This window comes from Vanellus vanellus (genome assembly GCF_965231255.1).
Source record: "Vanellus vanellus genome assembly, chromosome: 3".
Classification (NCBI taxonomy): Eukaryota; Metazoa; Chordata; class Aves; order Charadriiformes; family Charadriidae; genus Vanellus; species Vanellus vanellus.
Window position 1 is genome coordinate 36852854 of NC_138907.1, and position 14010 is coordinate 36866863.

The 14010-nt window shown below is 57.1% G+C and overlaps 1 protein-coding gene across 1 annotated transcript; it reads left to right on the forward strand.

Moving 5' to 3' along the window:
* Positions 1-320: 320 nt before the first annotated feature.
* Positions 321-12273, forward strand: DLK2 (delta like non-canonical Notch ligand 2; the record flags this gene model as incomplete). Its single annotated transcript, XM_082480489.1, has 6 exons — positions 321-393; positions 5845-5946; positions 7532-7595; positions 10026-10156; positions 10836-10980; positions 11496-12273. 6 exons carry the CDS (start codon positions 321-323, stop codon positions 12271-12273), a joined length of 1293 nt encoding a protein of 430 aa, XP_082336615.1.
* Between the last annotated feature and the right edge of the window lie 1737 nt (positions 12274-14010).

The following is a 14010-nucleotide window of genomic DNA, read 5'->3' on the forward strand; positions in this document are numbered from 1 at the left end:
GGGGAGAACATTTGTTTTAACCCAGAGACCCTGGGCTGGTGCCGTGCGTAAGACAGAGAGGGTGACCCAGAGCAAGAGCTGCAGGAGAAGATGATCATTTGAGTTGGCAGCTCGGAGGTGTTTGCGGTCTTCCTCCGGCTGGTTTGTGCCACTTCTCTGCCTCCCTCAAGGGATTAGAGTAGGCAAGAAGGGCTGAGTTTCTCTGGGCTTCTGCGCAAGGAAGACTTTCTTTCTCTCCTTACTCCGGGGAAGGCTCCTCAGTGCAAGAAAAGAGACAACATCACCTGTTCCCTCAGCCCGGCATCTGCTCCTCACCCCTGATGTCCAGCTGCCTCCGAGGTGCAGGTTCCAGACGCCGGAAGAAAGGGAAGCAGCTCCAGCTGGTTTTGACAGGTAATTCCTCCCTCCGGCTGGGATTGGTGATGGTGTGTTGGAAGGATGGCAAGGGAGGGAGCCTGCAGCTGCTGCACATCGGGGGGAGTCTGTGGCGACAGGTCGTTCCCATTCCCACTCCAGGTTCCTGCTTTGTGGGATTTCCTTCACTGGAGGGAAAAGCAGTGCAGGGACTCTTATGGCTAGGAAAAATCTTTCCTAATTCTGACCCAGCAGCTGTTCCATCCGAGACGCCTCTAGGGATGGCTTGGCAGTGATCAGAGCCCAGTAGAGCAGGGTCTAACCCCTCCTCAATCCTCATTTCTTGGGTTTGCAAATAGAACTGCTCTGCTTGAATCACCCTGGGCAGCGCAGGGACCACCAGCGCAAGCCTGGGAGAAGGGACAGAAGCCCTTCAGTGCTGAGGAAGGAATGCACCCAGGGTCCACGGTGCTTGGGGTTCCCTTCTAGTCCTTCCCTTCCCTCTCCTCTGTACCCACCTTTTTTACTCCCACCCATCCCTGCCTGCTTCCATCTGTGATACTCGCACACAAAACCAAACCTCAAACCCCAAACCTCATTTCCTCAAATATGCCCATTTCACCCCCTGTGAAATCCCACCCTGGTTTCTGTTCCCTGTTCCCCTGCCTCAGCATTCAGATCTCCTGCAACCAACTTTACCTCCTCAGCCTGGACAGCCCTCGCTCCGTGCCACAGCTCTCACCTCTGAGAAGAGCGGCATGGGGAGACCCACGTGTCCCACACCACTGACTGCAACCTAATCCCATCTCCATCTCCCTCAGCATTCAGATCTCCTGCAACCAACTTTACCTCCTCAGCCTGGACAGCCCTCGCTCCGTGCCACAGCTCTCACCTCTGAGAAGAGCGGCATGGGGAGACCCACGTGTCCCACACCACTGACTGCAACCTAATCCCATCTCCATCTCCCTCAGCATTCGCATTGTGGATACAGATACTTACGGATATCAAGGTGTACGGGGACCCCTCCACAGCACCCTCCTACCTGCCCGTTCAAATGCACACACAGCATCCAGGGGGTTTTCTTAGGTGCATTTAAACAAGTGAGGTTTAAGAGCATCCGGGCACGGTTGTGCAATGGTGTTGCAGTGCAGCGTGGTCAGGATTGGGGCAGATCCCAGCAGAGGAGTGCAAGAGCAGGTGAGGATGTTATGGGAGGTGGTGTTGTATCTGAGACAGTCGGTGTAGGCAGTAGCATTTCAAGGAGGAGGTGAAGGTGAGGCTGAGCAGCCTACACTCGATGTTGGAGGTGCCACCAGTAAAAACTTGGCCTCCAACCATGACTGGCAGAGCAAAAAGTGAAAGGCAGGGTGTTGTGGGGGTCAGAGGAGAAAGGTGGACCCTCCCAGGCCCTAGAGCAGCAGTGACTGAAGGAAAGACTGTCTGTTTTTTAACTGAGTACCAGGAGCTGTGCTTTGCCCTCAGCCTCCCACCTCTCCCTTTTGTTGTAAGCCCCAGGTACGGTGTGAACCAGGACTCAGAAGCAGGCTGAGCTGGGTGTAAAGGATCAGGGGATGAGAATGGATGGAGAACCACAGGAAGCATCTCAGAACAGAGCTGGTGCATACCTGTCCCATAAATACCTGAGGAGCTGATGGAGCAGCCTGAGTAGCAGGACGTTTGGACCTCTCTGGCCCTTGGGGACCTTGGAGCACTTAGGTGGGGTGATGGAGGCAGGAGGAGGCAGGCGAGGGAAGGAATAGTGTTCCTGACTGACAGGAGATTAGGAAAGAGGAAGGAGGCATCTTCTGCGGCAGTGGGCAGGGTGGGAGGGTCCCATGTTATTGCTCAGTAGGGTTGTGTTGTCCAGACCTGCCAAAGATGGAGCGAGCAGGGGTCTGCAGTCAGAGCTAGCAGAGAGCTGGGCTTTGATGGGGCTGCTGGCTGTTGGGCTGTCCTGGGGTTCTGGAGCCCACAATGGCACCCATGGCTGCCACAGGGGGTGTGGTGCTGACAGGGCTGTCAGGAACTGCAGAGGGCTGGGGACACTGGGGAAGGTGAGAGCACGGATGGGGTGAGCTTTGCCTGGTGATGTGAGGGGATGGCATGTGGAAGCATCCACCTAAGTGCCAGGAGCATGTGGTTCTTCTTCCTGGTGGAAAACAGCAAACCTTGTAGGGCAAATGGGTAGAAGAGGGCTGGCTGAGGTGAACTTGTAATCTAATTAAGGGTTGCTAGGACCTTTGAAGGTGACAGATACGACCTTGTCAAGTAGCAGAAAGGCCATGCAAAGTGAGCAGGAGAATGGGCAGATGTTCCTCCTGAAAATGTGATGGCCCAGCCCCTCTCCCAGGGTTGTCTTATTATTCACCGAGGTGCTGGTGTCCACGGCTTGTGAGCAGCAGCAAGAGAATTGCTGAGGACCACAGCTTGGCCAGATCTTTTCTGTGGAGTGACCACTCCATGTTGCACCTCTACGTTAAGGATGGGGCTTTTTAACTGTATGGTTTGCCAGCCGAGGTGTGTTAGTGGTCCCTGAAGCCAGCGGGGAGGGGCTGCAGGAGGCGTTTTCGCTTATTTTGGATAACCTGAACAAAATGAGTGCTCGGGTCATCCCGCACCTATTTCTGAGAGAGGGAGCAGGCAGCGAGGCGGCAGTGCCCGGCGGGCGGCCGGCAGCAGCGGGCCGCATCCCCCTGCCCAAGCGTGTGTGTGCAACCGGGAGGGGGGAGAGCGCTGCAGCCCCCCGAGGGGGGTGTGTGTGTCTCCCTGGCAGGGCCGCGACCCGAAAGGGAGGGCAACCCCAGCCCGGGGCACCCCTCCATCCTCTGCGGGCCGGTCCTGGGGGGACGGGACCGGTGACCCCGCGCAGACACAGCCCCCGCCCCGCCACCCCGGGGGTGTTGCGGGGCGGGCGGGCCCGTGTGGAGCCGTGCCGGGCCCCCCCTCCCCCGGCGGCGGGAGCAGGGCAGGGGTGAGCGGGCAGGGCGGGCCGGGCCGGGGGCTGCCTGCGGTTTGGGGCGGCGGGAGGCGGGATGTCCCGGGGAGGGAGCGGGGATGTGCAGGCACACGCAGCCGCTGGCAGGCGGCCGGGGCTGCAGCGGCGGCGGCGGCGGCGGCGAACGGGCGGAGCGGAGCGGAGCGGCGCGGCGCGGCACGGCACACGCGGCGGCAGCTCCCTCCGCAGCCCCGCGCCTCCCCAGCCCCGCCGCCGCCGCGCCGCGCCGGGCATGGCCGCCCCCCGCCGCCGCGCCCCGCAGTAGCCCCCACGACCCGCCGCGTCGCCGAGGTGAGCAGGGGGGCGGCGGGAAAGGGGGGCAGCGCGCGGCGGGGGCCGGCAGACACACACCACCACCCCCCTCGCCTCCCTCCGCCGCCGCCGCCGCCGCCCCGGGACCGGCGGGGCCGGGGCGGTGCGAGGGTCCGCGGAGCGTCCCCTCCGGCCGGCCGGGGGGTGGTGGTGAGGGGGAAAGCGGGCACCCCCCTGGCCATACCCCTCCGGGGGGCACTGGGGGCTCGGGGTGGTCCCAAAGCCGCGGGGGGGGGGGGGTGGGAGGGGTGGGCAGGAGGAGCGAGCTGCAGCGGCGCGGCATCCTCTGAGTTCCCACCGCTGCTGCCGGACCCCCAGCTCGGAGGAGTCCCTGATAGCCCCCAGTCTAGGGGGCAGAGCCTGGTAGCCCCCCTCCTGGGGTTGTCCCTGGTAGCCTGCAACCGTACGAAGGTCCCTAATACCCCCGAGGGGCAGGTTAATAGCTTCCAGGGGCATCCCTAATAGCCCGCAACCCCTGGGGGGGGCTGGTAGCCCCCAACCTGGCCAGGCCATAGTGGAGGAGCGGGATGGAGGAAGCTCCCTCCACCCTGTGTCCCTGTGACCCAAAGCCAGGCCTGCCCTGGTGCTGCTTACACCTCCCTCAGGCACCAGCTGCCCCACAGGATGCCCCCAGTGCCTTACTGGGGTCCCGGGTGACCCCTGGGTGGGTGCAGGGAGCAGCGCCTGTGGGGCGGCTGCGTCATTGAGGAGGCTGTGGAGACCTGTGGGGGAAACGACCTTTGCAATGACATGCGGTTGGAGGTTGTCCTCCTCTCAGCCCTGAGGGAACAGGATACCAACCATTCAGCCCTAAATTATTTTGTAAGTTTTGTAGCAATTGCTTCGCCCTCCCTGAAATGCAGCAGCTGTTTGCCACTGCCCAGCATTTTGGGGCAGGAGGCGAAGGAGGGTCCTGCGAGCATGGTGACAAGGGGACTGTGGGGAGGGAGGATGCAGTGGTCTGTGCTGGGATTTGTCTGGGACAGTGACTATAACATCCTGTAACCACTCTGAAAATGCTGCATCCTTTGTAGGTGATGGTTTGTTTGCTGGCGAGATGCTTCGAGCAACATCATTGCTTTTTGTGGGCTATTTTGTCTGGTCCAGGCAGGTGAAGACCTTAGCAGGGACCCCAAAACCTCTTCCTGCAATGCATGTGTACCTGTGGATGGGTGGGAGGACTTCTGTCCCCATCTGAGAAGTCTTTCATGCAACTCTGGACCCAACACAACCTTCCTGAGCTCAAGTTGAGCTGAAAGCGGAATGGCCCCTGTCCATCACACCCACACAGCTGGATGGAGTCTGCTCCATACCTTCACCATTCTCCTAGCAGAACTGTTTAACCCCTCCCATCTCATTATAGTAATATATTTATGATATCACCCTCGAATTTCCTGTCCTTAACAACCCCAGAAGGCTGGGAGGGATTGAAGCACTTTTGGAAAGTATTTAATGTTACTTCAAGAGGGCAGGAGGCAGTCGGAAAATAGATGGGTGCAGGAACCCTGGGTGGACGGGGCTCTCTGCAGGACAGCCGAGGAAAAGGACCGCACCTAGCAAGAGGTGCATGTTTGCCTTTCCTACCTGGGGCTGCAGACCGGGTCTAGCACCTATCGCTTCACTCCCTTGCTTGGAAAATGAAGCAGAGCTGTCGTTGGCTGCCTGCTTGTCTGCTAGATCTACTCGACTCCTTGCCCTCCTGAAGGGCTTGAAAAGCAACCTGGGGGCTGCGAAAAGACTCAGCCCAGCTATTTATTTGAACATGCACTGCAGGGACCTTGCACAGCATTGAAGCTGAAGCCCACCCAGACCTAGGGGGGGAAGATGAAGATCTCCACAGCTGGGCTGGTATTTCTAGAGGTTTCTGCTCTCTTGACAGCAGCTAGCAGGGGCAAGTGCTCCAAGGAGCAAAGTAACAGCCCGAGCTACTACATGGTCAGGATTGAGTGTGTGCACTCAGTTCTCCCATACATGCATTTTAAAAGGCTTTTTGATTCTTAGTGCTCCAACGTTGCCTTAGAGGAAGGAGCCTGGAAGGACAGAGAGGAGTGCAGTGACAAGTCTGTACAAAACTGGATGTTTCAACTCAAAACTGCCAGGTAGCGGAAAGGAAGGGATGCGTGAAATGAAGCTGTGGTGGCAGCCAGGGGATTTTTCTGAGCTTGCTCTTTTTCTCTCTGTAGGTGTTCATCTCGGTGGGGCCACACTGACCATGCTCAGGAGCTTCTGTCTCCAGCTCATGTCCTTGGTTTGGATCCTCTTGGCCCATCACCAGCTTGCCCAAGGTGAGTCTCTGGAGGCATGGGACCTTCTTTCTTAGATCCATCTTTCCAAACCTGTCCTTGGCATTGCTGAAGTCTCCACAGTTCTCCATGCAAAATAGAGTTGGCCTGACCTGGAAGACCAGAAAATGCTGCAGTCATCCGGCACCTGGGGGGTGACTGGTGGCAACTGTAGAGACCCCCACTCTGGTGCCCACAGGGCTGGCAGTGCCTGAGTAGACCACCAGTGAGAGGTCCCACTGCTCTCACAGTCTCTTACAGTTAGGGTGAATGGGTCCCTGAACGGATGAGCCTATTTGGAGAGGCAGGGCAAGTGGGAAAGAAGATCCCAAAACTGAATGGCTAATCCTGGATCCCATGAGACAAAATCCCTTCCCAGAGATTAGTCTGGTCTCCCCCTTTTTCAGATAAGAGATAAATTCCCAAAGCCGTCTGCCAGGAAGGATGGTTACAAATAGGAAAGGCGACAATACCCAGGCTTGGGCTGAGCAGTCCCAGGACGCTGCTCTAGCTCTGCGGTGGCGTGTTTTGGGAGGCTCTTATACTGAGCAGTGGGACCTGCTCCCTCACTGCAGCAAAAATACATGTATGTGGACGGGGGATTTCTCCCCCTGCTTGCTTCCTAGGCAGCACATTGCATAGCTTGAGGAAAGCCTGAGCACACAGAGGAAATCAGTCAGGTAAGGGTGTTCATCTCCTGAGCCTGGCCTGGGATCATGCTGGGCTGCTGGAGAAACCTCCTGCCCCCTGACATTTGCTGTTGCTCTACTGCCTGTGAATCCGGAGCAAGCCAGCTCCCCGTGGGGCTGAGATATAAGCAGGTGATGGGGGAGAGGGAAAGGTGGAGATGAAAGGGGACACCGGGCTGGGGAAAGCAAGCCAGTGCAGAGCAGCGGATGAGAAGTGGCATGGTGAGGCCATGGCTCAGTTACAGTTTCTGTGGCCTTTAAATAAATAAACAGAATTGGATACCTGGCCCCTTGTGATGCTCAGTTCTGCCTCCCCATGACAGAGGGGTAGTGCTAGCAGCTGGGTCCTGGCAGAGAGCAGGAGCCCTGACCAGACTGCTCCATGCCAGTAGCTGTCCCTGGGGATGGGGACATCCTGGGAGATAAAGAGGATCCATCCTCGGTCCCTTTGTGCCCCTCGCAGTACCCGGCCCTCTGAGCTTTCTCACCATGCTTGTCACGCGACTGTGGGACCAAGGTCCCGGGTGGGTCAGGCCGTATTACACAGGTTGCCTTAATGCACAGGCAACCCCAGCTTTTGCCCAGAAGGGCCTGAAATCTCAGGGAGCCAACAGAGACGGGGGGATGGGGGGGATGATCAGAAACCAGGTAGTTTTGAAGCAGGGTCCCGTTTCTCAATAAAGGCAGTGTTATTGCTGCTTGAGTGACTGCAAAATTCTCATCTGTCATGGGGTATCCAGCCATTGAAAGGAAGGTCCCCCACCTTACAGTTCTGGGAAAGGACAGGCTGAGTAGTTAGGAAAGAAAAAAAAAAGCTGTGAGCCAGCAGGGTCACCAACAGATCTGGAGTCATCTACGGTCTCTGCTTAACCTAACTCCCCCTGCCTCCTGCCTTGTAGGTGATGACTGCAGCGAGCGCTGTAATCTCGCCCACGGCTGCTGTGACCAGGATGGGAAGTGCAGGTATGGCTTGTCCTTGGCTCCCCACTCCTGCTGCCATAACTGCTCTCCCTCCTTCCCTTGATGCTGCATCCCTGGTGCCTGCACCCCTAACCCAAGCTGAGGCGCCTGGAATTGGCGACTCTGCTCTCTTTTTACCTGACACCCTCTGGAGTGGGAGATTTTGATCCCTCATCCCCTTGCTGGTCTCCTCCAGCTTTTGCTTCAGTGCTTCCAGTCAGTGCTTCCTCCCCACCCCCCACTGCGCACTGACTGACATAGTTGTGCTGAGCACTTTTTGTCTAGATGGGAGCATGGGACAGCCCGGCCATGTTTGAGCGATGGGAGGGAGCCATCAGGCTCACATATGATGAGGACAGTCATCAGGCAGCGGTGCAGGCTTGGGGAGCAGCCAGCTTCCTTGGCCTCCTTGCTGTTTGAGATGGGGATGCTCTCCCTGGGGCATGGAAAAGAAGAGCTGCTGATGTGCATGTAGATGTCTGAGGGCATCCGGGGTCCCACCTCTGAAGCCTGGGCTGTGGTGAGGGTCTCTGGGTGTTTTTATAAAGGGCTCGTCAGCAGGTTGGAGACACCTCTGTCCCACAGCAGAAGTGTGTGCATGATCCCTGGCATCCCGGCTCCAGCTGGTGCCCAGATCCCATAGGGGCAAAGCTCAAAGCCTGCCGCTGCACTTCAGCCCAAGAAGCAGCCACATGGCTGCCCCGGGCTGCCACAGGCCTGGACACTGCCTCTCGTCCCACTGTAGGGCCGCCCAGAGCCCCCATCCTACAGGGTGGCCCCAGGAGGAGCAGGCTGTTATGGGCTGCCTGGACGCCGCAAGGGGATGAACTGCCCATCCTCCTCACTGGGGCACGCTCAGCCTCCTTTCGCAGCACGGCCCCCAGCATCACACCATGCCTGGGCCATTCCTTCTTGTCTAATGGAGCAGATGTCGCCCAGCGGTGATCATAACTGTGCTGACTGCTGCACCAGGGAGTCCAGCTCTGTTTTTTGCTGGGTCCTCAGTTGCAGCTGCAAAGAGCTCACTCCTCCCTGCGCCCGTTTGGTGGCTGTGGCTGGTCAGGGGGGCTCGGTGCTGTGAAACACTGCCTGGAGATGCTGGACTTCTCCATGAGGCAGGTGGCCCAGCTGCAGGTTTTTCCGGTGGAGGCATGCATGAGTTGCTGCTCCAGATTTCAGGCCTTCAGCAAGCTTGGCAGTACCCCGTTGAAATCGCCCCCAATTCAGGGAGACTTGGCTGCTTACCTGGCCCTCTTCCTGGCAATTTTTAGGTTGGCCACCTCCCTTTTAGAGAAGGGGAAGAGTTGATGGTGCCTACTGCCATACCACAGGCTGTGGGTGCTAGGGGGTAAGGGGTGCCCACAGCCACAGCTCGTAGCTGTCTGCATATGAATGCATTTCTCCAGACTATCAGGTACGTGGTATCGCCTCCATTCCCATCAAAAAGTCTCTAATTAACATATATATTTCTTTTTGTAACCATTTTCCTCATCTGTTTGGAACTACCTGTAATGACAATAGCCAGTCCAGGTGTGAAAGTGCAGCCTTGGACCAGCCTGGCAAAGCTGCAGTCACCGTATATCACGCTGAAATGAGTCCCAGACATGAAAGTGAACCCCCTTGCTTACTCTAGATGCAGTGTTGTTTTTGTTAGGTTTAATTTCGTTTTGAGTACAGCTTTTGTGGCTGGTGCCACCTCCATTCAGTTCTTGTCCTGTTATCGCTCACTTTCCCCCTTGGAGCTGGCAGGTGTGAGGGAAGCCGCAGGAGCAATGCAGCTTGGGTTTACTCAGCCATCAGCACTGCCCCGCTCTTCTGAGGCCAGAAGGCTTGATGTGTGCTGTGGGTTTTCCCATCACGCTGCCCTTGTGAGCTGGTTGAGAAGTCCATTCCATACGCCAGCCTCAGCAAGCAAGGTTTCGCAGCTGGATTATGGTGCACTTCAGATGGAAAGTGACACATGTTATAATGCAAAGGGGTGCAATGAAACACGCGGGCCTCAGGGGCCTCTTGTCCCTTTCCCTCAGGGAGTTCAGGGTTAGGGATGAGGCTTTTCTCTGCCTATCAGTGGCTGAGCAATGGGGGAGGCGCAGGAGTTGCTGAGCTAACACAGTGGTGTGTACAGAGTGGTTGGCTGGAGGACAGCATTGGGACGTGGGCAGTAAAAGCGAAGCTGCCGAGCTCTGTTTCTGCCCCCTCACCCTCCCTGGCTGCAGAGGATGAGTCTGTCCTGCTCTGTCTGCTCGCTTCCTTGGAAAGATGAGATGCCAGTACTGACCTCCTCTGGAGGAGGGAGCCAGCAGGTTCATGGTGGGCTTTGGGAGGGTTTTCCAGTGCCGCTGTATCTGTGGCAAGCCTGCAGAGCAAGCAGCGAGCTTTTTCCGCAGACCCTGCTTGGGTTTTATCATGCTGCCATGCCCTGTCCTCCTGCAGGTGCGACCCAGGCTGGGAGGGAGAGTACTGCGAGGAGTGTGTGCGTATGCCGGGCTGTCTCCACGGGACATGCCACCAGCCTTGGCAGTGTATCTGTCACACCGGTTGGGCCGGCAAGTTCTGTGACAAAGGTGAGTCATAGGTTGGACATCACAGCCTTCGGTGCTGAGGGCAGAAGCCCAGCACACCCTGCATGGCTGGGTGAGCTGACATAGCCAGAAGCCACCCAGGTGATGCCACCTGGGCTGCTCAGGAGATGAGATGTTGCTTGGCTGCCACAGCTGGCAAAATCCCCTTCCTGCAGAAGAGGTCAGGCTGCCGGCACCCACTCCCTGGCTGCATGGCAAGAGCTGCCGTGACACCGGCTGGCCTCAGGAAATGGAGCAGATGAACTCATTGCCTTTCTCAGACCACGCCTGGGCTCCGGGCAGCACCTCCTGCTTCCACTGGGGCTTCGTGCCTTCGGCAGGTGGCTGCTGGACTCCCCTCCTCTGGCCCTGGGGGGCTCCTCTGTGCTATAGAGAGGTCTGCACTGGTTGGCCAGATGGCGTGCACAGCCTGTTCATGTCATGCAGATTTGCAGGACGATTTGCTTCCTCTGCACCCCCGAGTCTGTGCATTTTGCAGACCATAGCTGGGAGGCACCATGTAGGCACTGCACTTCTGTTGCTGCAGGTGCCTGTTGGAGGAGATGTGGGAGAGGCTTGTGCCATTTCTCCATCCCCCTTCTTTTTGATGTGCTGCATTGGAACTGCATTGGCCACCCCCCCCTCTTTTTTTGCTAATTCCCACCTTTTTCTTTCTCCTCAGACATCCACATCTGTGAACACCAGTCCCCGTGCCAGAACGGGGCTCAGTGCATCTACGACCGAGACGGGGAATATTCCTGCCTGTGTTCAGAAGGCTTCCATGGGAAGGACTGTGAGATGAAGACAGGGCCATGTGAGAAGGCAGGGTGAGACACGGCAGCAGGGGCAGCGAGATTACAGACAGCATTAGCTTCAGGTCACGCACTGCCGAGCTGCGGCCCAGCTTGGCTTGTTATCACTAGATTCCCATGTGCTAGTAGAGTTAAGCCAAAACGTCTTTGGCTTTGGTTTAGCTATGTGCAGCACATAGTCCTGCTGTATTGTGATCTGAACAGATTCTTGTCCCTCACTACGGTGGGTGTGATGAGCTGACAAGCGTCATGCCTTTGAGGAGCATCAGGAGGGCATGTTTTCCCTTCCGATTGTTTGGCTGAAGACCATCCCTGGTGCGTGGTAGGCCCATGCATAGCCACAGCCTTTGGGGAGGTCCCACAACCTCGTAGAAACTCCTGCCCGGTCTTCTCCTTGAGAATAGCTACCCCCAGGGAGAGAGACAGCACTGGATCCATTGGCCATGCGAGTGGCTGTGTGTTTTCCTCTCTGGGGTGAGGAAGCTGCTTGCTTTCCAAGGCCGTGACCCATCCTTGCTCTCTCTACACAGGTCTCCATGCAAAAACGGGGGACAGTGTCAAGACGAAAATGGCTTTGCCAGCAACTTCACCTGCCGGTGCCTCGCTGGCTTTGTGGGTGATCTCTGTGAGAATGATGTGGACGACTGCCTGATGCGTCCCTGTGCCAACGGTGCCACCTGCCACGATGGGATCAACCGCTTCTCCTGCCAGTGCCAGGTGGGCTTCGAAGGGCGTTTCTGCACCATCAACATCAATGACTGTGCCAGCCAGCCATGCAAAAATGGGGCAAAGTGCTATGACCGAATCAACGACTATGACTGCTTGTGTCCTGACCATTTCACTGGCAAAACCTGTGAGATCTCCATCCCCGAGCCCACCTGGGCTCCCCCCTACCACCCTGTGAACCATGAGAACGGCGGGGGTGTGAAAAGCACCACCAGTGAGATGCCAGGGGTGACGCAGCCGGAGCCTGTCAGGACCGTGGTCACGGGGCGGCGTGTGGCCAACCACAGCGAGAAAGAGCCGGGGGGAGGGTTGTTGAAAATTTCTGTGAAGGAAGTGGTGACCCAAAGGGACTCAGGGCTGACCGAAGCCCAGCTGGTGACAGTGCTGGTGTTCGGGGTGCTGACGGCCGTTCTGGTCCTCGTCACCGTCCTGCTAATGCTGAGGAACTGGCAGAGGGGCCGGCAGAGGTCGAACTGGTGCCAAAGCCCTTCACAGGCTGCAAGGAAGCTCCAAGACCAGGAGTGTCAGGTGGGCATGCTCAACAGCGTCCTGATCGAGCCCAGGAAGACGACAGAGCTGTGAGCTGCGAGGACTCTGAGCCGGGCCCTGGCAGGTCATTGTGCTGGCAAACCCCTCGAACTGCACCCTGGGGAGCATGCTGGCACAAGCTGGGAAGTGGGGAAGGGCTCCCAGGGCAGAGAACGCGTCAACGAAACCCCTGGGCGTTGAGCATTGGTGTGATGGCCCTGCCTGGGTCTGAGTTGTCTCCTGCCTGGCTGGCACAGCTGGCACCCACGGGCATCTGAAAGCAGGGCTGTGTTGGGCCAGCCCTGCAGGGGAGTGGCGACATGCTGCTTGTGGCAGGTCACACCATGCAGTGCCGTTATCATCTGATGTGAGCTCTCAGAAACAGGACAGGTAGTGCTGAGGAGGGCACAGCCTTCTTGGAAGCCCAGATTCTGCCAGGCCCTTTGTAACTCCTCTCTGTGACTACCAGAAGGGGCTGTGTCCTTGTTTGCGCTGGTGTTGGGATGTTTCTTCTGGGGCCTTTGGGATTGTTGTGGCTGCACAGGCCTCCCTGCCCCAGTACTGGATGGGGTGGCTCCTGGCTATTTCTGTAGGCTGTTGTTCCAGATGCCATGTCCCTAGGGACCGAGCAAGCACCCTTGCTCCCTGGCCTTGTGGTTCTGTGAGCCAGTTCAAAGAGACTCTGGCGATCATTTGGGGTCTCCTTATACCCTTCTTCTGCTCTGAGTAATGCCCCCTCCTCTTGCTGTCAGACTTGGGGTTACAAACACGTTCTGTACTTTCCTCCTGATGATCCAGGGGTCTTCTCCCCAGGCTTACCAAGTCATCCTTTCTGGTCTGGCCACAAATGACCAAGCTCCTTCCCCTCTCCAGCATACACTCCTGCCTCACCATTTGCTGACAAGGAGGAGCACGGCCTTCTCCCCTCTGGCGTCCTCTGGGCCTGAGCTGGTCCTTCTCATATGCCCTCGCAGGTGAAACTAGAGATGGCCAAGGCTGGAGATGCGTTGTGGCTGGTTCAGGAGCAAAACAAGATCCAGATCCTCCTTTCCTCTCCCAGTCACTCTGAGGCAGGCAGCTGGCACTAACCTCAAGTCAGCCATTGTAGCATTTCTTGATACAACAAAGGCTAAGCTCCCCGCAGTGGATGTGAGGACAGGCTACCGAGCCTGGGATGACCATAGGAAGCAGATACAATACTGCCTTCTCCGCCATTGCTAAAGCATAGCTAAGAGGCAGTAGGTAGCCAGGTCACTTAGCCTTTGCAATAGGTCTGCTCCTGCCAGTGCTGGTTGGGTGTGCAGCAATCAGCGTCTATCTGCCAGGACCAGGGTTTTCCGTGCCTTCTCATGGGCATGGAGGGCTAAGCAGTAGGGTAAAAAAACCCACAACCCAAACCCTACTACTGGCCTGTAGAGTTGCAGAGCTGGGTTCAAGATGGTGTGAAGAGAGCAGACAGAGAAGCAAGCACTTAGCCAGAAGGAAGACCTGGGAGAGGGGACTGGGGCTTCATCAGAAAGATTATTTTTTTAATACATGATGGATGATGTACCTTTATCAAATAAAATAAATACAAGCCCAGAAGCAGTGTATCAGAGAATCATAAAATAATTTAGGTTGGAAGGGACCTCTGGACACCAACCTCCTGCTCTCAGCAGATTCACTTAGATCATGTGGCTTAGCTACTTGTTCTGGATGAGTATCTCCATCACTTCCCTCAAGAATGCAAATCCAGGTTGTGGCAGCAAAGTTGTCTTGCCCCATGCCCTCACACCCCATGCTGCAGGGGTG